The sequence below is a fragment of the Loxodonta africana genome, chromosome 9 (genome assembly GCF_030014295.1).
Source record: "Loxodonta africana isolate mLoxAfr1 chromosome 9, mLoxAfr1.hap2, whole genome shotgun sequence".
In the NCBI taxonomy this organism is placed as follows: domain Eukaryota; kingdom Metazoa; phylum Chordata; class Mammalia; order Proboscidea; family Elephantidae; genus Loxodonta; species Loxodonta africana.
Window position 1 is genome coordinate 114,508,198 of NC_087350.1, and position 25,323 is coordinate 114,533,520.

The 25,323-nt window shown below is 46.7% G+C and overlaps 1 protein-coding gene across 5 annotated transcripts in view; it reads left to right on the plus strand.

Annotated features, from left to right (window-relative positions):
• KANK1 (KN motif and ankyrin repeat domains 1) overlaps positions 1 to 24,643 on the plus strand; it is a 241,652-nt gene extending 217,009 nt beyond the window's left edge. For 4 of the 5 annotated variants that reach the window (XM_010600008.3, XM_064290568.1, XM_010600014.3 and 1 more), the window contains 9 exons: positions 3,046 to 3,243; positions 5,098 to 5,206; positions 6,534 to 6,773; positions 8,541 to 8,628; positions 16,939 to 17,158; positions 19,211 to 19,353; positions 20,812 to 21,012; positions 21,583 to 21,681; positions 23,627 to 24,643. In XM_010600008.3, coding sequence (XP_010598310.2) covers positions 3,046 to 3,243; positions 5,098 to 5,206; positions 6,534 to 6,773; positions 8,541 to 8,628; positions 16,939 to 17,158; positions 19,211 to 19,353; positions 20,812 to 21,012; positions 21,583 to 21,681; positions 23,627 to 23,689 — 1,361 coding nt within the window. In that variant the 3' untranslated portion in view covers positions 23,690 to 24,643. The remainder of the gene's footprint in view (positions 1 to 3,045; positions 3,244 to 5,097; positions 5,207 to 6,533; positions 6,774 to 8,540; positions 8,629 to 16,938; positions 17,159 to 19,210; positions 19,354 to 20,811; positions 21,013 to 21,582; positions 21,682 to 23,626) is intronic. The other variant, XM_064290569.1, reaches the window with a different exon arrangement.
• Positions 24,644 to 25,323: the final 680 nt, after the last annotated feature.

A 25,323-nucleotide genomic window follows, 5' to 3' on the forward strand; every position in this document is an offset into this window, starting at 1 on the left:
TATTTCCCTTCTGATGGTTCTATTTACCTTAATCTAGCTGTCCTAGCTTCCCTGGTCTCCTACATTCTCATCTTTGTTTTAAAGTGTTTGTTGTCTGTTTGGTCTCATACACGTGTTTTTTTAAACAAGCATAGTACTTACAGGTAATACTCATTATTTTTGAGCTAACTTGTTATTTAGCTACAAGGTGATCTCGGGTTAGTTTTGGTTCAAGGTTTGAAGAGTATGTCAGAGTATGGCAGCAGTCTCGGGGAGTCCTCCAGCCTCAACCAGTCCAGTTGGTCTTGTTTTCGTTTGTTTCTTAAGGAATATGAGGTTCTGTTGCACGTTTTTATACCATTCTATCAGGTCCATCTATTGTGGCCGTGATAAGAACAGTTGGTAGTGGTATCTGGGCACCATCTAGTTCTTCAGGTCTCGGGGTAGGTGAGGCCGTAGTTTGTGTATTTACTCTTCACCATGCACTTCTAACACCAGTGGTCCAGGACGGATAAATAAAACACCAGTAATTCCTAAGAACTCGCATCCATCTAAGGGGACAGGTTGAAACCAGAGTGGAGCCAGCTTTTGTTTCCAACAGTCAAGCTTTATATTGCTTCATTTAATTCAGTGGTTCTCAGTCCTGGTGCACATCAGAATGACCTGGGGAGCTTTGACAAAACACTGCCTCCTGGGCCTCATCTGCAGGTAGTTCATTGTGTCTGTATTTTTACAGGTCCACCCCCAACTCAGGACATTCTAAAGAGCCACCAGGGCTGAGAACATTGAATTATGCTGACCTCTTCAATTGATTTTTGGCCCCCTTGGCTACACCATTCCTTTGTTTTGAGTGAACTTGTAGTCACATGCCACAGTCATATCTGGTACATGTATCAGCCTGTGTGTAGCCTCCAACCACTAAAAAAAACCACAGGTGGGTCTTTATCAAGTTTGGAGAATCATAGGCCATTTATAGCCCATTCAAAACCAACCGGAAAAACATTTTCTGGTAATTTTACCAGTTGCCGTCGTGTGGACTCTAACTCATGGCACCCCATGTGTGTCAGAGTAGAACTGCACTCCGTAGGGTTTTCAATGGCTGATTTTTTGGGAAGTAGATTGCCAGGCCTTTCTTCCAAGGTGCCTCTAGGTGGGCTCGAGCTTTCAGTCTTTCAGTTAGCAGCTGAGCGCATTAACCGTCTGCACCACCCAGGGACTCCAGATTACAAAGTCCCTGTGACTTGAGCAAATGAGAGCTAGTTTAACATTTGATGTTGTTCTTGGCCTCAGCAGAGTCCTCAGGGCTTTGAGTTGAATTACACAGACGTTCTATTAAGGACTTTCTACTGTCTAGCGCTGCCCAAAGCGTGGAAGAGCATCCCCAAGTAGGACTGTTTGGAGGGCTCCACTTGGTCTCGTGGGGGGTGTGTGTATGTGTCTTTGTGTATGTATGTATGTGTGGTGTGTATATGTGTTCGTGTATCTGTATATGTAAGTGTATGGTGTATGTATGTGTGTGTTTGTGTATGTATAGGACCGAGATGCATTGGCGCAGAGTCACCTGGGGAGCTGCCCACCCCTGCAGAGGTGGGAGAGGGAGCTTGGTGCTCTTGAACGTGGATACACTACTGGACCCAGAATGAGGAACTGTGGGTTCTCATCCAGCTCTGTGGCCTTTAGGGGTTTAGGGGTTCTTCGGTGGGACTGTCAGAGTTTAACCTTTAGGTGATTTTTAATGCCTCACTTTGGATGGTTTGCTGTCCCCCGTCGTAACTTTTTTTATTATGGTTGTTGTTGTAAACCAGTATGTTGCAAAGGGGGCCACCAGCCTCAAAGCCTGAGTGGTAGGAAGGCTTGGCCATGGGAGGGCGGGGTGGAGGGCATTCCAGGTAGGAGAAGAAGCTAAGGCATGCTCTCGGGAAAACGAGGGGCCCCACTTATACCAGGGGTAGGTCCATTTGCTGGAGTGTCAGCCCAGTTCCAGTAAGGAAGGACTGCAAGATAGTGGGAAGTAAGGTTGGAGAGGCAAGTTGGTGCTGGGATGAGGACAATTTGGGGGTCTGGCTGAGCATGTGGGCTTTATTTCCTGAGTGGGGACGAGTTCAGGTTTTGTCTGATTTTGTTTAAGCTGGGGTCATGACAGGATTGGGGTCCCTGGATGATGCAAACAGTTCACATGCTCTACTGCTAACCAAAAGGTTGGACATTCAAGTCTACCCAGAGGTGCCTCGGAAGAAAGGCCTGAAAATTTGCTTCTGAAAAAGCAGCCACTCAAAACCCTACAGGGAGTGGAACAACCAGAACAAAATCAAAGAGAACAGTGACACACTGTGAAAAATGTAGCTGTCGCTGAACAATTTGTATAGAAATTGTCAAATGGGAACCTAATTCGCTGTGTAAACTTTCACTGAAAATACAATAAGAAACTTATATGTAGCCAAGAGAAAATAAGAACGAGAGCCCTGCGGGCCGCTGTTGTACTCTGACACACGTGGGGTTCATGAGTCAGCGCCGACAAGACGGCCATGGCCATTCAGTGGTGGGGTTGGAGCTGGCTGGTAGCATTCCTCGGCGGCGGCGTCTAGGAAGGCCAGGGGTCAAGGAAGCCGGGCAGTCAGGAGGGGACGTAGTGAGAGCCATCGCTGGGTCAGGAGGGGACGTAGTGAGAGCCATCGCTGGGTGGCCACAGCCAGAACAGAGAGGTGACAAGGAGTTGGTCTGACAAGGCTTGGCAGATCCAGATGTGGGAATAACAGGAAGAGCCAAGGAAGGCTTTGTGGGTTTGAGCTTGGGTGGCTGGGACAGCTGTGCCGTTTATACAGATAAAAACACAAGAGGGAAGCACTTGAGAAAAGGATGAGTTTGCCAGCATCTTTTATAAAAACCTTTTAGCCCGTTTTGTTCGGTCCTAGCATCACAGATGTGGTGATCTCTGCCGGTAAAGATCACAGCCTTGGAAACCCTCCAGGGCTAGCCTACTCTGTCTCTCAGGGTTGCTGTGAGTCGGAATCGACGGGAGCAGGTCAGCATCACACACACTCCTCACACCCTTCTTGTTCCTGACAGGAAGTAACCTGCAGCATGCCTGTAAGTGTGGAGCCCTACAGCCTGGAATGCCATTGAGGAACCAGATGTCCCTGCCTGAGCAAGAGGTCGGGGCCACAGAAGGAAAGCCCATGGGCGGCAAGGACGCTTTACCCCCTCAGGAGAGTACACTGTCTTCAGTGAACCTGACAGACGACCAGATTGCTGCTGGTCTCTACGGTAACATTTCTTAGCATCAGGATGCTAGGGCTGACATGGCCAGCATTCCCAATTTAAAGCCAGTTTGCATTGTAAGTTGACTTGGAAGAAAGATTCCACAGTTGTTGGGAAGTATCTTAGTTACCTAGTGCTACCATAACAGAAATACCACAAGTGGGCGGCTTTAACAAAGAGAAATTTGTTCTCTCAGTCTAGGAGGCTAGAAGTCTGAATTCAGGGCGCCACCTCTAGGGGAAGGCTATCTCTCTCTGTTGCCTCTGGAGGAAGGTACTTGTTATCAGTCGTCCCCTGGTCTAGCAGCTTCTCAGCACAGGGACCCCAGGTCCGAAGGACACACTATGCTCCCAGTGCTTCTTTCTTGGCAGTATGAGGTCCCCATGTGTCTCTGCTCACTTCTCTCTTTTATATCTCAAAATCGATTGACTTAAGACACAGCCTAATCTTGCAGATTGAGTCTTGCCTTATTAACATCATAGAGGTAGGATTTACAATACCTAGAAAAATAACATCAGGTAACAAAATGGTGGGTGATTACACAATGCTGGAAATCATGGCCTAGCCAAATTGATACACATTTTGGGGGGACACAATTCAATCCATCATCCATCACAGGAAGGTAGGCCTTGAGTATCTTTTAAAAACCCATTGCCGTCGAGTTGATTCCAACTCCTAGCAACCCTATAGGACAGAGTAGAACTGCCCCATAGGTTTTCCAAGGGCAGCTGGTAGATTAGAACTGCTGGCCATTTGGTCAGCAGCCAAGCTCTTAATCACTGCGCCACCAGCATTCCAAAGTATCTCTAAGTGATTACTAAAGAAATAAAATGTGGGCAGTGATGGTTCAGTGGTAGAATTCTTGCCTTCCATGTGGAAGACCGGCTTCAATTCCCGGCCAGTACACCGCATATGCTGCCACCCCCCGCCTGCCATTGGAGGTTTGCGTGTTGCCGTTTTGCCGAACAGGCTTCAGTGGAGCTTCTAGTCTAAGACAGACTACCAAGATAGACCTGGCAATCCACTTTTGAAATTAAGCCAAGGAAATGCCTACATATCACGTTGTTCTGATCCACAACTCATTATGGGGATGGCGCAGGATCAGGCAGCATGGTACACGGGGTCACCATGAGTCGGGGCCGAATCATGGCAGCTAACAACAAAGAATTAAAGGTGCAGAATCCCCTTAAGAGAAATAAACAGCATTTAACTCTCCCAGTCTGTCAGGGATAAGTTTTCCTGGGTCTAGGCTCTAGGTTATCTCAGCTGAAGACAGAGAGCAGTAATCATCCCTATCTTCATGGCTAAGTGGTTTTTGAGGATCAAGTGAGGTACGACATCCCTTTAACAACAGTAAAGCCAGATACCAATGCTAGCAGTCACTGCTTTTGTTACGTCTGGAAGTACTGATGGATCTTTTTTCCATTTCAAGAAAGGTATTCATGGAACCTTGAATCACTTTCTCTGCACCCACACCATTTCCCAGTGGATTTGGGGCAAGTGTCTCTCTATATACGTGCCAAGAGCTACTTTTTCATGAATGACAAGAAAGTAAAACATACGTGAAGAAAGATGACCTGTTGATTTAATGCGTACAGGTCTATTGTTGTTAGGTGCCATCGAGTTGATTTGGACTCACAGCGACCCCATATGACAGAGTAGAACTGCCCCAGAGGGTTTTCTAGGCTATAATCTTTACAGAAACAAATAGCTGGGTCTTTCTCTTGTGGAGCCAGTGAGTGGGTTCAAACCACCAACCTTTCGGTTGGCAGCTGAGCACTTTGCCGTTGAGCCACCAGCGCTCCTATGTACAGGTATGAGTTACGGTAACTTTGATCACGTCGATTCACTTTTTCACAGCATATGCAAATAACGAAAGCACGCTGAAGTCCATCATGAAGAAGAAAGACGGAAACAGAGATTCAAATGGCGCGAAAAAGAACCTCCAGTTTGTCGGCATTAATGGAGGGTAAGAAAGATGGTGGTCCTGGAGTGTGTACATGGTCTGTCTCCTTTGCTCCCTGTGGCTTAAGTCGTGTTTAAAGGTCTCTAGTCTGGGATGCTGCCACATCATGGTGACAGAGGAGTCCCCCCAGAAAGGTGCAGTGGGCCTCTCTTCTCTCCTCTTGCCTTCTGTCAGGAATCCTGATGACGCTGAGCAATTTACTTCTCCTCACCTCTGATCTGAGAAGTATAGTCTTCAGCAAGAGTGGCAGGAAGCAGTGTCCTGTGCTGTGCTGGACAATGGTTCTTAACCTCCTCAGAACTCAGACATACATGGAAGGAGACCAGGAGCATGAGCCCACTGCTTCAGAATGGGCTGCTTTGCTTAGCTCTCCACATTCCCCGTCAGAATTCTAGGGCCTTTCCTCTGAAGAGTAACCACCCCACGCCATCAGGTCTTTGCTTTCTAAGTAGAATATTAATAGTTTATTCCTTCTCTACCAATTGGCCCTGGTAAACACTTAAGCTTGTCTGCCCTACTACAACTGAACCAAAGCAACAAATTAATCAATACATGACCTCTGCAAAAGAGCAGCAGTGCAAAGTTAGCTGAGATGCTATTCATGGTAAAGGCTGCCAGAAAGACTTAGCATGGTGGTGTCTTCTTCTCAAATCTTAAAGGTTATATCAGGTGAGGTGGCCCAGGAGGTTCTGACGGCACACACCAGAGGGACTCTTGATACTTATATAATCTGTTCATCTTGACAGTGGAAGGATTAATGGGGGAAAATAGGAAGATTTAAAAAAAAAAAAAAACCAACCGGGAACAGAAATAAAAATTTAGCAACGTACACCTGGTCTCCTTTAAGCTTCCTCTCAGTTTATACTAAGCCAGGGGTGCCCGAATTTTGTTTTACAAGCGATCTGATACCTAGGTTATCCCTTTTAAGCCAGAACTCACCCCAAACCAGCGCCACCACCAATTGCCACCGAGTCAGCTCCATCTCACGGTGACTCCATGTGTGTCAGAGTAGAGCGGGGCTCCATAGGGTTTTCAGTGGTTGATTTTTCAGAAGTAGATCACTAGGCCTTTCTTCCAAGGCGCCTCTGGGTGGACTCCAGCCTTTTGGTTAGCAGCTGAGCGTGTTAATCCCTTGCACTGCCCAAGGCCTCCCAGTCAAAGCCACCTGGCATTTCAGTAGACTTTACTTTGAACTTCTGAGTGTAGGGTCTGTAACCACTGGTGAAATTTCAGGAGTCAGGTCACAGCTTTCCCTTCATAGAAATTTCTAAGTGTCAGTGGGTCTTTACGGGCACACCTTGCATCTCCTGAAATCCCAATTGCCACCTAGGTATGAGACCACTTCCAGCGATGATTCCAGCTCAGACGAAAGCTCTTCCTCCGAGTCAGATGACGAAGGTGATGTCATTGAGTGCCCTCCTGAGGAAGAGGAGGACGAGGAGGACGAAGATTCACAGGCAATGGCGGAAGGGCACCAGGCCGTTAATGTTGAAGGTTTCAACTCCGCCAGGGTGGAAGCTGAAATGCAGGTTCAAGAATGTGAACCTGAGAAGGTGGAAATCAGAGAGAGGTGTGGTACTTCCCCTGCCCCCACCCCTCCCACAGTGGACGGACTTGGGCAATAGTTGAGGAGATTTTGCAATTGCATCTGTTGTTTGGTCTTTTAAAGGAAAACTAACCTTTATCTGTTCCTCAAAGGTTTGCACACCTTTTCCTGCTGCTAATAAATAGAACTGCAGGGCATGATAATACCAGGGCTCTTTGAGATCCTAGAGAATGGCTAGATACCTGGTCGCCTTTGTTTTTTGAAACTTTAACTATTTGCTATGTAATTTTAAATGTGGAACCACCATCCACAAAACTAGTACCAGTTGCCATCGAGTCCACTCTTGACTCCTGGTGACCCCATGTGTTGCAGAGTAGAACCGTGTTTTCAAGACTGTGACCTTTCAGAAGCAGATTGCCAGGCCTTTCTTCCGAGGGGCCTCTGGATGGGTTCAAACACCAACCTTTAGGTTAGTAGTCAAGCACTTAACTGTTGGTGCCACCCAGCAACTCCATACAGAACTGGTAAGCGTCACTAAAATTTCCATTGTTCAAATCCCCCCACCTTATCTTGAAAGACGTACTAGCATTTGTTGGTGACCAGGACACTTTTTTTTTTAAGTTCCAGAGTTTATTTTATCTTGAGGCAGGTGGCAGCCCTGTTATTACAGGATTGCTGTGTGAGGGAGGAGCAGTTTTCAAGGCCTCAACCAAAGATCACTCTTACTGGAAAGAGGGTGTCAGTCGGTCACATGTCTATGTTCTGTTGCTCACTGGGTGGTTGGGAATACCACAAGGCTGGATTTGGGGTTATTATAAATACCAGCTGAAATGAAATATGAAATAAAAGTCCTGCTTGGCTGAAATCTGTACCCCAAAATGCCATAATTTAAAGTCTATCAGCAAAATGGATTTGATGCTTATAAAGTAGGTGAGAATAGAACAGATACAGCTCAGTATGGTTTTTCAGTATGAGAAGTGTAGATAGAACGCTTCCAAAAACTCACCTCTGTTTAACTTGACATTAACTCAAGGTAAGTGGCCTCTGTTTATGTTCGCAAGTATTGTCCGACAGCTCCGTATCTTGTCACCTGATTTTCCAACAGTTTTATTGAGTTATGTATACCATATGTTATCCGATCTGTAGGTTTATTTTTTCACATGGGTTAAACCAGTGCTTCTCAGGATACCAGATGTGGTTGCAGATGTGTGATTTACTGGTCAGTATATAAAAAAAAAATTTTTTTACTTTTTTTACTTATATTGGATATATGGGAATTAAAACCTTGTCCCTTGCTTAAGAGGAAACATTTTGAAGAACTTAGAGTAAAAGGAGCAAAAAATCTCCAGTTGTTATATTATCACAAAGGCCAAAACCAGTGAGTCTGAACGCCACCCTCATGCAAAGACCCTGAGCCCTGGCTGGAGGGGCTGGCGTCAATTTCTTCGATTTCTTCAAACGCCGAGACCACCTCTAGCCAAGCACCTTCCCCAACCAGGACCTGCCGAGCTTGGCTTGTCTTTTAAAAACAAACCAAAAAAAAAAAAAACTGAACCAAACCCGTTGCCACCAAGTCTATTCTGACACATAGAGACCCTACAGGACAGAGTAGAACTGCCCCATAGGGTTTCTAAGGAGCGGCTGGTGGATTTGAACTGCCAACTTTTTGCTTACAGCTGAGCTCTTAACCACTGTGCCACAAGGGCTAATATAGTGATGAGTATAAAAATGACTTTTGTCTTGTGGTCAATCATCAGTTCTCTTTCTTTTATCTTTTTGTCCCCCTTTTAGGTACGAATTAAGTGAAAAGATGTTGTCTGCGTGCAACTTACTGAAAAATAATATAAATGACCCCAAAACTTTGACCAGCAAAGATATGGTGAGTCAGACCAACAGACACCGTCCCCGGCTTTACAGAGTGCCCAGTGGGCGCTGTGATCCAGGCTCTGTAGCTGCCCCTCGGCTGTGGTTGCTGGCTCATGTGGGCTGAGCTGCAGCTGCTGTTTTGCTCACAAACCACCCTGTGATCACTGCCCTGGGTCCAGCCTGGAGCGCCCCTCCCACCCTGCACTTTTCTTAGAATGGAGGCATCTGTGAGCATGTAGTTGCAGGTGGGAGGGAAGGTACTATACCGGTTGCCATCAAGTCAATTCCAACTCATAGCAACCCTATAGGACAGGGTAGAACTGCCCCATTGGGTTTCTAAGGCTGTAATCTCTATACAAGTGGACTGCCACATCTTTGTTCCGTAGAGCAGCTGGTAGGTTCAAGCCACTGACCTTTCCATTAGTGGCCGATCACTTAACCACTGGGCCACCAGGGCTCCTTGGAAGGGAAGGAGAGGAGGGTTCATTGAAGTCCACGGTCTTCTTTCTACACGTTCTGCCTCTGTTTTCAGAACTTTGTGATCCAGGGAGCCGACGCCCAGCATTTCTTCCAAGTTAGCGTATGTTTTTAAAAGAAATCTATCTGAGCCAAAGTCTGCATTCCTGTCAGTGATGAAACTGCGTATTATGTTCCGGAATGGAATGCAGGCTGCCCCTATTTTTAAACTGGAAAATAACTGTGCTTGTCTACTTCTTTCCGTTTGTGAGATTCAGAGGCAAACACCACAGAGGGTGAGGGTTGCCTTGGGGGTCGTCGCATAAGGACAGATAGATATTTCCATGATGGTGTTTAATCTGGCGCCACTGCCAAGTCCACCGCTCGCTCGTGCCTTGGTGAAATCTTAATGTGTGGTTTCTCTGTTAGGCCCGACCAGCCCTCTGGCTGACAGCTCAGTCTTCCGTGCACTGAGAAAACATGGCCCCTCATAGTGATCTGGATAGAAACGTGCATTGGAGTCTTTGCGTGATAACAGCAGATTTAACGTACCAACACTTCATGCTGAATACATTAAGTCTGTGGTGGGTGGGAACGTTGATTTATGAGGCTCACGGGATTATAGACCAACGAAACCAAAAAGGTTTGAACTAGAAGGGACTTAGTAATTACCTAACCCTGGAAAGACAAGTAGTTTTCCTTTTGTACGTCAAACCCAACCTGAAGATGGTGGCTCCCTGGCGTGTTGGTCACAGGCATGGGCAGACGTGCGTGGCTGGGCACAGGTGTGGGCACACGTGTGTGGCTGCGTGTTCCTGGGGGCTACTCTATTCCAGTCCACCCTGCTTTAACTGAGGCCCTAAAGATTACACGTCTTGTCTAGAGTGACAGCTGCTAGTTAGTGCTGGGACTAGGTTATACGCACCTTGACTAATGGCCCCATGCTCTCGTTTATCCCAACTGAAAAAAACAGTTGCTGTTGAGTCAAATCCAACTCATGATGACCCCATGTGTGTCAGAGTAGAACTGTGCTCTGTAGGGTTTTCAGTGACTGATTTTTTGGAAGTAGATCTCCAGGCCTTTGTTGTAAGGTACCTCTGGGTAGATTCGAGCCACCAACTTTTTGGTGAATAGCCAAGAACTTAACCATTTTCGCCACCCAGGGACTTCATCCCAATTGAACACAATCATATTGCCCCATTACTATATTTTTACAAAAATAACACGAGCCTTCTACGTTTGTTTGCTGACCTCACCCTCCCCCTGTGAGGTATTTTCATAAACATGCTACATTAATTTTTTTACAGCAACATGTAAAAAAAATTGACGCAGCAGCACTTACGAAAATATCTCGCGTGGGGCAGGCGCAGCTGGCAGACAAACCTAGAAGAAGTGCGTTATCTGCAGTACATGGCATCTTTTTTTTTAACTTAGGGTCTCTTCTCATATTTGGTTATTTTGCTGTAGAAACTTAAATTCATCAAAGCCAGCTGAGCCTTGACATTCAGTTAGGGTGCTGAAAAAGGAACAGGGTGCAGACACCAGGGCTTCCCAGTTCATTCTGGTTCAAACCCTGCTGAGAATTTGCATTTCTAACAAGTTCCCAGGAAGTTATACATAATAACCCCCCCCCCCATTGTCTTGCTTAAAATGTAGATTCCGATTCAGTATATCTGGGGTGAAAATGTAAATTCTCAACAGGTAACTTGTTAGAAATGGAAATTTTCAGCAGGGGTTCGAACTGGAATGATACTGTGGAACTGCAAGTTGAAATTCATCAGTGCAAGCCAGATGCTGGGCTATACCTTGGTCACAAACAGTAAAAACCATCAGCCATCATGGCAGTGTTAATATTGCCCCTCAGATTTAATCTGAATATTCATGTGTATAGGACTCCTGTTTTAGGACCCAGATGGTATAGCCATCATATGCTGTTCCTTTCCCCTTTCTCAGGACACGAGGTTGTATGGTCCCCAGGGAGGACTTTACATCTCTCTGTTCCCCAAATTGCCTAGCATGGGGTTACTCGGTGATCAGAACATCTTTATGGATTGAGTTTTCATTCAGTGAAACAAAGTGTTTAAAGAATTTGGCTGCAAAAAGGTAGTAGAGGGGACAGCCCAAGATGGTGGCTTATTTACACACACCCTGCCCTCCCCCTACAACAAAAAAAAAACCAAGTGAAGTAGATACAGATGATGATCCGGGAACCCAGAGTGGCAAACAGAAGAATGAAGAATTAGATTGAACACAGAAGGGAAGGAGAAACTGAATGAAAATAGCAAACGAGGAAACTTACAAACTGTAGGCATCCTACCAGCCAGCCCAGCCCAGAATGGCCATCTTGAGACAAAGCGAGCAGTGTTCCCAGGTGGGGAGCACAGGAAGGCAACTTCACAGAATCTCAGTAGGAGACAGATACTGTATAGACAAACCTGGGGTCATGGATTGAATTATGTACCCCAAAAACGTGTGTATTAACTTGGTTAGGCCATGATTCCCAGTAGTCTATAGCTGTTCTCCATTTTGTGATTATAATTTCATGTTTAAGAGGATTAAGGTGGGATTGTAATACCCTTATCAGGTCACATCCCTGATCCAATATAAAGGGAGTTTCCCTGGGGTGTGACCTGTATCACCTTTTCTCGAGAGAGAGAGAGAGAGACAGAGAGAGATAAAAGGAAAGGGAAGCAAGCAGAGAGTTGGGGACCGCGTAACACCAAGAAAGCAGTGCCGGGAGCAGAATGTATCCTTTGAAGCTGAGGTTCCTGTGCTGAGATGCTCCCAGACCAAGGAAAGATTGATGACACAGACCTTCCTGCAGAGCCGACAGAGAGAGAAAGCCTTTCCCTGGAGTTCATGCCCTGAATTTGGATTCGTAGCCTACTGGAAAGGATAAATTTCTCTTTGTTAAAGCCATCCACTTGTGGTATTTCTGTTATAGCAGCACTAGATGACTAAGACACTCAGAGCGAAGCAAAGTGAGCGAAACGTGAACTGGATCTAAGGAGGGAAAGTGCAAGAAGGCACGCAAGAGCTGTAGGGATCCAGGCAACCATAGAACAGGGAGGGAGCCAGAAAACAGGGACAGAAATACTCAGCAGCAGCGGTCCCTGATCATTTGGGTAGATGGTTCTGGCAGAATGGAGGATCCTTGGAGTGGCAGCTAGAGATCCCCTATCAAACAAAAGTAAAAATGCGTGAATGACAGAAGATAAATTATATAACTGAGACCGCCTAAAAATTAAATACTTCTGCTCATCAGAAGACTTTACCAGGAGACTAAAAAGAGAGCCTACAGGTTGGGAAAAAATCTTTGGCAAAGGGATATCTAATAAAGGTCTAATCTCTAAAATATATAGAAAATGTCAACAATCAACAAAAAGACAATCCAATCAAAAAATGTGCAAAGGACATGAACAGACACTTCACCAAAGAGGACATTCAGGCAGCCAACAAATACCTGAAAAGACATCATCACTAGCCAGTAAAGAGATGCAACTCAAAACTACAATGAGATACCATCTCACCCCTGCAAAAATGGCACTGATAAAAAAAAAAAAAAAGCAGAAAACAGCAAATGCTGGCAAGGTTGTGGGGGGACTGGAACTCTTCTACATTGCTGGTAGGAATGTAAAACAGTACAACCACTATGGGAAATGGTATGATACTTCCTCAAAAAGCTAGAAATAGAAATACCATGTGATCCTGCAATCCCGCTCCTAGTTATATATTCTAGAGAACCAAGAGCAGTGACATGAATAAACACGCACATCCATGTTTATTGCAGCATTATTCACACTAGCAAAAAGATGGAAACAACCTAAGTGCCCATCAGTGGATGAATGGATAAACAAAATGCGGTACATACATACAATGGAATACTATGCAACTATAAAGAATAATCAGGAGTCCACAAAACATAAATGAAGCTGGTGGACGTTGTGCTGAGAGCAAATCACAAAAAAGACAAATATTGTATGGTCCCACTATTATAGGAAGTCAAGAATAAGTATATACACAGAAAGCAAAGTTCTTTGATGGTTACAAGGGTTTGCAGGAAGAGGGAGGGGGAATCACTTTCTAGATAGCAGATACTCATTACTTTTGGGGATGGAAAGGGAATCCCAAATATGGGTGAAGTCAACACAACCTGACCAAAGTAAATAAAGACACTAAGAAGTACACAATAAAAAGGAACAATTTTGGTAAATGCTATAACATATACAAGTTTGCAGCAACAGTAAAAACAACCAAAAGGTACGTGCTTACATAGGTAGATACGAATGCACGTATGTGTATGGGAAGGCACGTGCTAGTAAACGTGCATGCATGAATAGGTGTGTGCATGTAGGCACATGTGTACACGTTTGGGAGTATTGCATATATATCCACACATACAACAAACCACATAGGGGGCACAGTTATGGAGGCTTCCGAGACATATCCAGACAACTTGGGGGACTGATTTACTGGGTCAAAAGGCTCAGGACCATAGTCTCGGGGGACAACTCAGTCAATTGGCATAACATAGTTTACAAAGATAATGTTCTACATCATAGTTCGGTGAGTAGCATCTGAGGTCTTAAAATCTCATGAGCGGCCATCTAAAATACAACTATTGGTCTCATGTGGAGCAAAAGAGAATGAAGGAAATCAAGGGCTCAAAGAAGAGACTAGTCCATGCATCTAATAGCCCACACGAACCACAGCCTTTCTAACCTGAGACCAGAAGAACTAGATGGTGTCAGGCTACCACTACCAACTATTCTGACAGGGACACAATAGAAGGCTATGGATAGAGTTGGAGAAAAATGTAGAACAAAAATTCCTTTTAAAAAAAAAAAAAAAAAAAGGCAGACCTACTGGACCCATAGAGACTAGAGGAACCCCCGAGACTATCATCTTTGATCTTGGAGTTGAAGCTATCTTTGCAGGTCACTTTTCAGCCAAATAATAGATTGGCTTATAAAATAAAAAATATCATCCATGAGCAATGTGCTCCCTTGAACAATTAACTATATGAGACCAAACAGTGTACATTTATCTAAAAGCAAAGATGAGAAGGCAAGGGAGGGGAAGGGAAGCTAGATTAATGGAAACCTAATGAAAATAATGAGAATGCTGCCACATTGTAAAAATCATAACCAATGGCATGGAACAACTTGTATAAAAATTGTTAAAGGGAAATCTAATTTGCTGTGTAAACTTTCACCGAGAACACAATAAAATATTATTTACAAAAGAAGTTAGTAGAAATGAGTGAGTACAATGCCAGGGTCTTGTAACAGATACCAGGATACCAACTACATAGTAGTAACAGAGTTAGGGAGTCTCTGGATGGCACAAACAGTTAAGCATGCAACTTCTAACCAAAAGGTTGGCAGTTCAAACCCACCCAGAGGTACCTCAGAGAAAAGGTCTGGCGATCTACTGCCCAAAGGTCACAGCCTTAAAAACCGTATGGAGCAGTTCAACTCTGCATACATGGGGTCACCATGTGTTGGAGTTGACTCAAGGGCAACCAACAACAACTGAGTTAGGATACCCAGCGGACATAATTTCCCTTCACTCGGTGTGATGACTCCAGAGGAATAGGGATCTTTGTAAGAGCGAGCAGAAGAAAAGAAAAACTTAGATGAAGCCTTTGCTGGCCAGGACCTCTTCCATTGAGTGGGTGGCAGGCAGATAAAGAGTGGACGAGCGGCAGTGCAGACCCCGCCTGTTCTATGGAAAGAAGACTTCTTGGGATCTGGTGCTGGCGATGTGGGCTTTTTATCTTTCTTTGATACACTTAAAAACTTTTTTAATTGAGATATAATTCACATACCCTAACACTGGCCATTTTAAAGTATACAATTCATTTCCTTGAAACACGTTCCAAGGTTCCCAAAGCTAAGCCACACCTATTGCCATCGAGTTGATTCCAACTCAAAGCGGCCCTATAGGACAGAGCAGAGCTGCCCCATAGGGTTTCCGAGACTGTAAATCTTTACAGTAGCAGACTGCCACATCTTTCTCCCGTGGCGTGAGTGGTGGGTTCGAACCACCGACCTTTCAGTTAGCAGCAGAGTGCTTTAACCACTGTGTACCAGGGCTCACAAGGTTAGCACAGTCTTTTTAAAGAGCCCTCCATTGGGAGTGAGTAGCACTAATTGTAACTTTTTCCACCACTCTTTGATATAAGATCTGAATAAGTGATGAGTGATTTATGTAACTGCCCTACTTCCCTGAAATGTACATTACAAATAACAAACTAATGCTAAATTTAACCATAACATTTTAGACGTGGAAGAGATCCTTCATTTTAAAAACTTTTTTTAAAGAGTAAGCAAAGCACGAGTGAATAATAAACGAAGGCCATGTGAAAGCGTGGCAGGCGTCCCCATGGCCAGCACTTGCCCAATCCAGGTTCAGCCTCGTGGTCCATGCCCCACTGGCCTCAGCCGTGACCCCAGCCCCACCATCCGTGTGCCTACAGGCTCAGGGAAGCCTTAGTGGGGCCGATGGTCAGAGGGCAATGATCCTAACGAGAGACAGTTTGCTCCAGACCCGCTTCGAAGACTGGACATTCATATGCAGGGTTGGAGTGGGCATCAGGTTGGTGACAAGCTCGTGGCCTCCTAGCCTAGTGCGCTGGAGGGTCAAGGTTAAGGTTGGTCAAGATAGGAAGGAGGCGGCATCATTAAGTGCCGGTTAGTTAATGTCTTCTGTCCTGATTACTGTGAAAATCATTTACAAGGTTAGCCAGCATAACTACTTAATACGGTTGTCATCAGTTGCTGTCCAACAGGCCCCAGACTCGTGGCGACCCCGTGCACAACAGAGTGAATCGCTGCTTGGTCCTGCGCCATCCCTGTGATTGGTTGTGTATCGGACCTTTGTGATCCATAGGGTTTACACTGGCTGATTTTTGGAAGTACATTGCCAGGCCTTTCTTTCTAGTCTGTCTTAGCCTGGTTTCTTTTGTAGGAGTTGGAATATACAGTGTAATCCCTGGGTGGTGCAAAGGGTTAACATGCTTAGCTGCTAAATGAAAGGTTGGCAGTTTGAGTACACCTAGACGTGCCTCAGAAGAAAGTCCTGGCAATCGACTTCTGAAAATCAGCCATTGAAAATCCTGTGGTGCGCAGTTCTACTCTGACATACCTGGGGTCACCATGAATCGGTGTTGATTCCGCAGTAAACGGTTACTGTTACCCCGTCCCTTGTTGGCTTGCAGTTGCTGCTCCTTATGTTCAGTTAGGAGCCCCGGCAGCACAGTGGTTTAAGTGCTCAGATGCTAACCCGTAGGTCGGTGCTTCAACCCACCAACGGCTATGTAGGAGAAAGACCTGGCAATCTGCCCCAGTAAAGATTACAGCCTTGGAAACCCTATAGGGCAGTTCTACTCTGTCCTACAGGGCCGTTATGAGTCGGAATCGACTTGACAGCAACAGGTTTGGTTTTATTTTTATGTTAAGAGGAAGGGCACTGGTGGCACAGTGGTTCAGTGCTCAGCTGCTAACTGAAAAGTCAGCAGTTCGAACCCTGCAGCCGCTCCATGGGAGAAAGACCTGGCAATCTGCTCATCTAAAGATGACAGCCTGAAAAACGCTTTGGGGCGGTTCTACTGTCACGTGGGGCTGCTATGAGTCGGAATTGACTCCACAGCACCCAACGACAGAATGTACGTGTAGTTTAAAGTGGCGAGGGGTGTCCCAGCTTCTCTTAGGGCTCTGGGTTCCATTTGTCATTTTGGAGAGCAAATTCTAGCTGCAGACACTTTGACTATAAAAGGCCTGGCTCCTTGAGCCCGGGGCCAGGCCTCAGCCAAGTCTATAAATAAATAGGCGCTAAGCTGATGTCTCTGTGTTGTTTCTGGCAGCGGTTCTGTCTGAACACCCTTCAGCACGAGTGGTTCCGTGTGTCCAGTCAGAAGTCGGCTGTGCCGGCCATGGTGGGGGACTACATCGCTGCCTTCGAGGCCATCTCCCCGGACGTCCTGCGCCACGTCATCAACATGGCCGACGGCAATGGCAACACAGCCCTGCACTACAGCGTGTCCCACTCCAACTTCGAGATAGTGAAGCTGCTTCTGGACGCGGGTACATGTCCCCACTCCAGCCACCCTCGGCTGTGGCTCGTCCCAAAGAGGCCGGTTGATCCACCCCTAAGGTCTTTTGTGTGTGTGTGTGTGTATGTTAAAAAAAAAAAAATTTCTTGCCAACATTGAAATTGAGATATTCTCACAAAAATCCAGGTTTCTGTTTTCTGTTACAATTAGGGAGTCTAGTAATACAAGGACTGACTTCTCTAGGGACAGTTGTCAAGCCAAGCAGTAGCCAGGTTATACAGCATAGGACAGTGTGGGCTTTTTCATAAATCCAACCTATGTTACCTCTTTTGTGTTACCAGCCCGGCCTTTGAGTTTGAGACTCCTGTTTGGGGCAGAGACAGGGCTAGACGACTTCAGAGGAAGCAGAAGATTTTTGGTGCTCTTGTTGAGAAAGCTAGAATGACCCCGGAGCTTCGTGGTCCCACCCTGGGATTCTGTGACCACGCTCAGGTCCCTTCCTTCATTGCCAGTTCAGAGGCAGCAGCCCAAATTGGGTTCTGAGTCACTGGCGGGAAGCGGAAACTTACACAGACTGGGAGGCACAGATCCCAGGTCTGCTTTGAGGTGAATGTTTGGGGATCTTCTCACTGCAGTTCAGCTGCTTTCGGGCAAGGCGTATCCCTGGTGGTGAACGTGACTCACGTGCCCTCCTGGGCAGAATGACGCAGGCAGGGCTGGGGAGCTCTTGGGGGCGGGTGCTGCTGGGGGGCCCGAGTCACAGGTCTGATAGGGTGGCCTCCTCGGTTTGTCACTGCTCCGCAACCACCACACAGCTTGCAAAGGTGGGAGGTTCGTCAGGTGGGATGCAGCAAAACCACGTAACAAGTTTCTCATAGAATTATCATCATTCCCTTCTAAATACACTGTTAGGTCTCAGCATAAAATGAAGAACACATTCCTGTATCTAACTAATGAGAAGGTGTGGAGGTTCTTGTCTGTAAGGGGAACTTGCCATCCCAGAATATAGCCAGCAGATGTATTAAACATGCAGTGAGGGAGTGGTCCATAGAAGGATCCCCTTGAGACAGTGAACTTTTAACTCTCTGTTAAAGCGGACCAGCCCAATGCTATGTAGAGTCCCCAGATAACTTTTGTTTGCTTTTAATTGTGGTAAAATATACCCATACCCGTTGCCATCAAGTCAATTCTGACTCCTAGTGACCCTAGAGGGCAGAGTAGAATCGCCCCATAGGATTTCCAAGGCTGTAATCCTTATGGAAGCAGACTGCCACATATTTCTCCTGCAGAGCAGTTAGTGGGTTTGAACTGCTGACCTTTCGGTTAGCAGCCGAGCACTTAACCACTGCACCGCCAGGGCTCCTTGTGACAAAATATAAACCAAAAAAAAAAAACCAAACCCAGTGTCGTTGAGTCGATTCCAACTCATAGCAACCCCATAGGACAGAGTAGAACTACCCCATAGAGTTTCCAAGGAGCGCCTGGCGGATTTGAACTGCCGACCCTTTGGTTAAAATATATGCACCATAAAATCTAACCATTTTTACACGTACAGTTCAGTGACTTTAATTACATTCAACCATTTAGTGCAACCATCACTTCTGTTTATTTCCAGAACTTTCTCATCACCCCAAACAAGCTTCTGTTCTTCAGGTTTGATGAAATAGGGGGAAAAAAATTTTTTTCTCTTTGGTGTAACAGCGTCTCTCATGTTTCCTTCCGAATCACTCTCCACCTTTGATGTCATCTCACTGGGCTCTTCCAAACAGCACACCTCGAGTTCACACGCATAATTGCTGCCATCAGGAGGTGGCTTCTTCCTGCTTAGGTGCCATCGAGTCAGCTGCAGCTTATGGGGACCCCGTGTACAACAGAACGAAACACTGCCCGGTCCTGCGCCATCCTCATAATCATTGCTATGCTTGAACCTACGGTTGCAGCCACTGTGTCAATCCATCTAGTTGAGGGTCTCCCTCTTTTTCGCTGACCCTCTACCAAGCATGATGTCCTTCCCCAGGGACTGGTCCGTCCTGATACCATGTCCAAAGTAAGTGAGATGAAGTCTCGCCATCTTTCTTTGCAGACGTGTGTAACGTGGACCACCAGAACAAGGCGGGCTATACCCCCATCATGCTTGCAGCCCTGGCCGCCGTGGAGGCCGAGAAGGACATGAGAGTCGTGGAAGAACTCTTTGCCTGCGGGGACGTGAATGCCAAAGCCAGCCAGGTCAGTGGGCTCGTGTCCCCTGCCCACTAGAGCTGCTCCGAACAGCAGGCAGCAGACAGGCCCGGTTTTTACTTTATTTGTCTTTAAATTGTGGTAAAGATATATAAAACAAAACATTTGCCAACTCAGCCATTTTTACGTGTACAATTCAGCGACGTTGATTCTATTCATCACGTTGAACAACCGTCACCACTATCCTTTTCCAGGTTCCTTCACCAGCAATAACAGAAGCAGCTCAGGGGCAGGTCTGCTGTGCACGCTGACCATGCAGCCCAGCCCTTCCTTCCCACACGCCAGCTACTCCCTGCCCGCCCCAGTCCACGTGGCTGCCTGGCCATCCTTGACCACACACGCCCATGGCATATCTGCTTACCTTTTGAATTGGACACCTCTGCCCCGTTTGCCCTGAGTTTCCTCTGTGTAGAGCAGTTTGTAGGAGCTGTGTGAATCTGCCTGCGTGTATGAAACGAGGGGGCACCCCGTCACGCATAGTGTCTGTTGCTTCTGGAATGTCTGTCTAGGGCCTCGTGCCAGACAAAGCATGTCCCTGGTCCACTTGTGTTCATAGTGTGGATTTTACACATCTGGACTTTACAGCTCTGTTCTAGAATAAGATCCTCCAAGTTAAGGTGAACCAGTTGTCTCATTACTTAGGGTCTTACTTAGCTCATGGGGCCCTGGTGGCACAGTGGTTAAGAGCTCAGCAGCTAACCAAAAGGTCAGCAGTTCGAATCCACCAGCCGCTCCTTGGAAACCCTGTGGGGCAGTTCTACTCTGTCATATGGGGTCGCTGTCAGTCGGAATCAACTCGATGGGGTCAGGTATGTTTTTTTTGGTTTTACTTAGCACATAACCAAAAACTCAAAACCAAACCCATTGCTGGTTAGTTGATTCCGACTCGTGGCAACCCCGTGTGTTACAGAGTAGAACCGCTCCGTGAGGTTTTCTTGGCTGTAATCTTCTACAGAAAGGAGCCCTGGTGACCCAGTGATTAAGCACTCAGCTGCTAACCGAAAGGTTGGCGGTTTGAACTCACCCAGCAGCTCTCTGGGAGAACCTGGTGATCTACTCCTGTGAAGATCACAGCCTAAAAAACCCTATGGGGCAGTTCTGCTCTGTCCTATAGAGCTTTTATGAGTCGAAATTGACTCGACAGCACCCAACAACAACAACAAAATCTCCACGGAAGATTGTCAGGGCTTTCTTAGGAGGTGCCTCTGGGTGGATTTGAACCACCAATCTTTAGGCTAGCAGTCGAGCACAAACCGTTTATACCACCTGGGGACATTACTTAGCTCACAGCTCACCAGAAGCAAGTCTCCTGTCTGTCAACTCCACCCCACCCCAGTGATCCCATGTGCCTGTGTCTCCCGCCACCCCCCAGCACAGCCCCACTGCAAGCCCAGCCCTTCCAGGCCTCTGTGTCTCCTCTGATGTCGCTGTCATTTCTCTGCACAGGCGGGGCAGACGGCCCTCATGCTGGCGGTCAGTCACGGCCGCATAGACATGGTGAAAGGCCTGCTGGCCTGCGGGGCCGACGTCAACGTCCAGGACGACGAGGGCTCCACAGCCCTGATGTGCGCCAGCGAGCACGGACACGTGGAGATTGTGAAGCTGCTGCTGGCCCAGCCCGGCTGCAACGGCCACCTGGAGGACAACGTAAGGCATCGCCAAAACGGGGCTCTGCGCCAGGGCTGGGGTCACAGGGAGGGGACCCTGTGACTTCTGTCCCCCTTATTCTCCTCGTGCACTTGTGCTGGCATCCAGACCACCCTCATTCACTGCCCAGCCTGACAGTCTGCAAACTCATACATCAGTATCTTTACCTGAGTATAAAGTACACACATCACACCTACTGTGTACAAACAAGTACGTTAAAAATCAGTTGCAGCTGCATCGGCTGTAATCCCTGTGTGTCAGTGTAGAACTGTGCTCCGTGGGGTTTTCAGTGGCTGATTTTTCAGAAGTAGATCACCAGGCCTTTCTTCCAAGGCACCCCTGGATGGACTCGAACCTCCAGCCTTTCAGCTGGCAGCCGAGCACATTAACTGTTTTCAATGCCCAGGGACTCCACCCAGCACCCTGAGGTCCACAAAGTTTTCTAAGGATTGAACAGATGGTTAGATGGACATTTGGGAACCTGATAACTGCTAGAAAGAGTTTTGTTTTTCCACCTTTTGGCTGTCGAAGTTTCAGAAACCCACTGTAGCTTGTTCTTTCCACCTTCAGGATGGCAGCACAGCGCTCTCTATAGCCCTGGAGGCAGGACACAAGGACATCGCTGTTCTCCTCTACGCCCACGTCAACTTTGCAAAAGCCCAGTCTCCGGTCAGTGCTGTACATTTGACCTTTGTAAATAGGCTTAAGTCCCCCAGATGGGTGGGCCCCCTTCCACCAGGAACTGACAGGAGGCACGGGCCCTATGAGGGTTCTGGAAATGAAATTTTTAGTCTGCAACTTAGGAGGTAATGGTTGTTTGCCCACCCGAAAGCCAGGGTGCTGAGTCAGCCCTGCTTGTCCTTAGAAGACAGAGCTCTAGTCTATCACATGGAGATTTTTATCCCCAACAAAACTATCCCAATGGGCACCCTGAGTACAGGCATCCAAGCTACCATGTTCTGGCATTTTCCACAAAGCAGATTGGGTAGCCTCTGGGTGGACTCAAACCTTCAACCTTTCAGTTAGCAGCCAAGTGCGTAACTGTCTGCACCACCAGAACCTCCTGGCTCTTGCGGGGGTGATTGGTTTTGTTACATACATATTTACCACAATAAGAAAAATAAAAGGAAAGGAACTGTCTCTTTAAAATGAAGCAACATGGCAGGCAAAACGTAAAGTAGGTGTGTTGGCAGCATTCCTGGGGGTGAATTTTAACCTAGGCCATTTGTGAGAGCCAAGAGCATTAGAGAAACATCACTGAGGCTTTTCTTTAAACGCCTCTTTTTTTATTTTACTTAAACGTTACTGTGCTCAGGAAAGAGGCCAGAGAATGCCTGTCACCCATTTCCCTGGCATCCTTCCCTAAAAACGTGCCATCATATGCTCGCACCTGAGAACTTACTCTCGCGGGAAGAGGCCTCCCTAGAACAGCAGGCGGGCACTGCTGGGTCGCTCCTGCTGCCTTAGTCCTGGTCCTCGGCCAGAGCTCTCCGGGCTCTGGCTCACGGGCAGCTGGCAGTGTGGTGGACAGTCCCGAGTTACATGGCACACAGCTGCTCCAGGTCACGTGACCAGACCAGGTGTGGAGTTGACTGACTCATGGCAACCCCAACTGTGTCAGGGTAGAACTGCTCTCTCTTTTTTTTTTTTTAATCAAAATCAGTTTAATAGTTATTAGCACTTTCGAAGAACTGAAACAATATAAATTATCAGAATGTAATGCAGTTGAGTATTTTTTGGTGAAACTTTTTTTTTAATTAACTTATTGTGCTTTAAGTGTAAGTTTACAAATCAAGCCAGTCTCTCATACAAAAAGTTATACACACCTCGCTATGTACACCTAGCTGCTCTCCCCAACGAGACAGCACACCCCTTCTCTCCACCCTGTATTCCCTGTGTCCAGTCAGCCAGCTCCTGTCCCTCTCTGCCGTCTCATCTCCCCTCCAGACAGGAGCTGCCCCCATAGTCTCATGTGTCTACTTGAGTCAGGAAGCTCACTCCTCATTTTGGTGAAACTTCGTTTCACGTGGAGGGTGATGGTATACTGACAGTGATGTCAAATATGATCTGGGGGGCTTGGGGGCAGGTTTTTAAAAACTTATTTACTTCTTAAGAATACACACAGCAGAACATACCCCAATTCAATCATTTTTACATGTACAATTCAGTGACTTGATTATATTCTTTAAGTCATGCAACCGTTCTCACCCTCCTTTTCCAAATTATTCCTCCCCCATTAACATAAACTCCCTACCCCTAAGTTTTCCATCCTGTCTTTCAAGTTGCTACTGTCAGGTTGGTCCTATACAGATAATTCTTTGAAAGAGCACAATTTTAAGGCAGACATTCTTTACTCGTTAAGCTCAGCTATTGTTTGGTCTAAAGATTATACCAGGATGATGATTTGGAGGGTTCATCCAGCCTGAGTGTCTCATGGTGTTCTCAATGGCTGATTTTTTATAAGTAGATTGCCAGGCCTTTCTTGGGAGGCACCTCTGGATGGACTTGAACCTCCAACCTTTTGGTTAGCAGCTGAGCACATTAACCACTTGCACCAGCCAGAGATGCCAAGGTTACTTATTAAGCCCCCATTTTTCCCTTTCCTGGTCTTCAGGGCACCCCTAGGCTTGGAAGGAAGACGTCTCCTGGACCCACCCACCGAGGCTCCTTTGATTGATAATGTACACAAAGCCCTCCACAGACGTGCCACCAGGAAGCTGCTAAGTGCTCCCGTTTGTGGTGACAGATGCTGAATGTATACATCTCGGGCCTGAGCTCACCAGCAGACGGAACACACTAAGCCAAGGGCTGAAGGAGAAGCTTTCCAGGTGGAAGCGGCCACAGAAGATGGCCAAGCAGGGCACGCACCGCCGCCTTCTGGCCAGCTTCCTTCCGTCTGTGCAGGACACACTTTAACCCGCGTCTGTTGCGGGTCAGGTCTCTGCTCCATCATGTACAGTAGTAGGGAACGGTAACCTGACGGGAGCGGGCAGCTGGGATACCCCCTCCACCCGCGAGCAGTGATGGGCTTACACTGCCATCGGGATAGTCACGTTTCCACAAATATTTATACTTACTGAATGTGGGGCCATTGGAAAACTCTTCCAAAACTCCATTCCAGGAGGATTCTTCTTTTATCTTGATATTTTAGAGTAAGAAAGTTGACATGACTTTTATCATTAGCAACTTGGGCCCAGGCTGGTGGGTTTGTGGGTTAAAAGAGAAGCTGGAACTCTCAAAAAGTATAAACTCTCCAAAGGAGCTCTCAGCGGTTGGTGTTTTCTCTAGGTGGATGTACGCTATGACTTTTTATATAAGAGGTATCTATATAAAGTTGACACAGTATTTTCAACTTTTATATTCCCTAGTAACTAAAGACGTGAAGAGCTACATGTAACACGACCGTATTTTTATGAATAATTGCACAACCCCACCTGTGTCCAGTGATAAAGGTTGAATGGGGCTGGAGGAAGCGGCTCTGCATTTGCCTCTAGGGAAGCTTGGTGTAGCTCTCTGTATTTATGGATTCCTTTCTACCCTGTCACATATACTTTGATCCTATATGTATTTAAATGTTTGAAGTGCCTTAGACTCTTGCCATATTTTCAAAATAAAATTTCATTAAGCTGTTTCCCTGGTGCCCTGCTTCATCATCCGACAGCTGTCTGCCCTGATCCCGTTGACCTACGGCGGCAGCCGCAAATGCTGACGGATGGATTGGCGAGGTGGGCGCGGTTCGCTGGTCTCAGGCGCCGGCGCACAGGAGGCACCCCCTGAGAGCATTACCCTGTTGCCACGGCATTGCTCATTACTCAGGAGGCACGTCATGGGGCTGAAATTTAGGACTTTATTAAGGAAACGGTTTGTCACACGGGCTGTCTCCAACGGGAGCCTTTGTGAGGACTCTCCTCAGCTGCAGGAACACAAGTCCTTGATTCTGATTTTGGATGCCACTGCCAGGTGATGGGTGAAGCCCGGAATGATGAGAAAGGAGAGTGAAGCCCGACAGACCCTTTACTTCAGCGGCTGTTTTCAAGTCCTTTTAAAAAAAATAAAGGAATGATGGAAAATTCTGGGCACGGATCAGGGTGGCGGTTGAACAACACGATCAAGTGGCAAATGTTTCATTGCATACGTATTTGTTGTAATTGGACCACTGTGATCGGCAGGGTTTTCAATGGCTAATTTTTTTTAGAAGCGCATTGCCAGGACTTTACTCCTAGTCCATCTTATTCTAAATGTTCTGTTGGAATCTGTTCAGCATCAGAGCAACATGCAAGCTTCCACTGACAGATGGGCGGTGACTGCCCG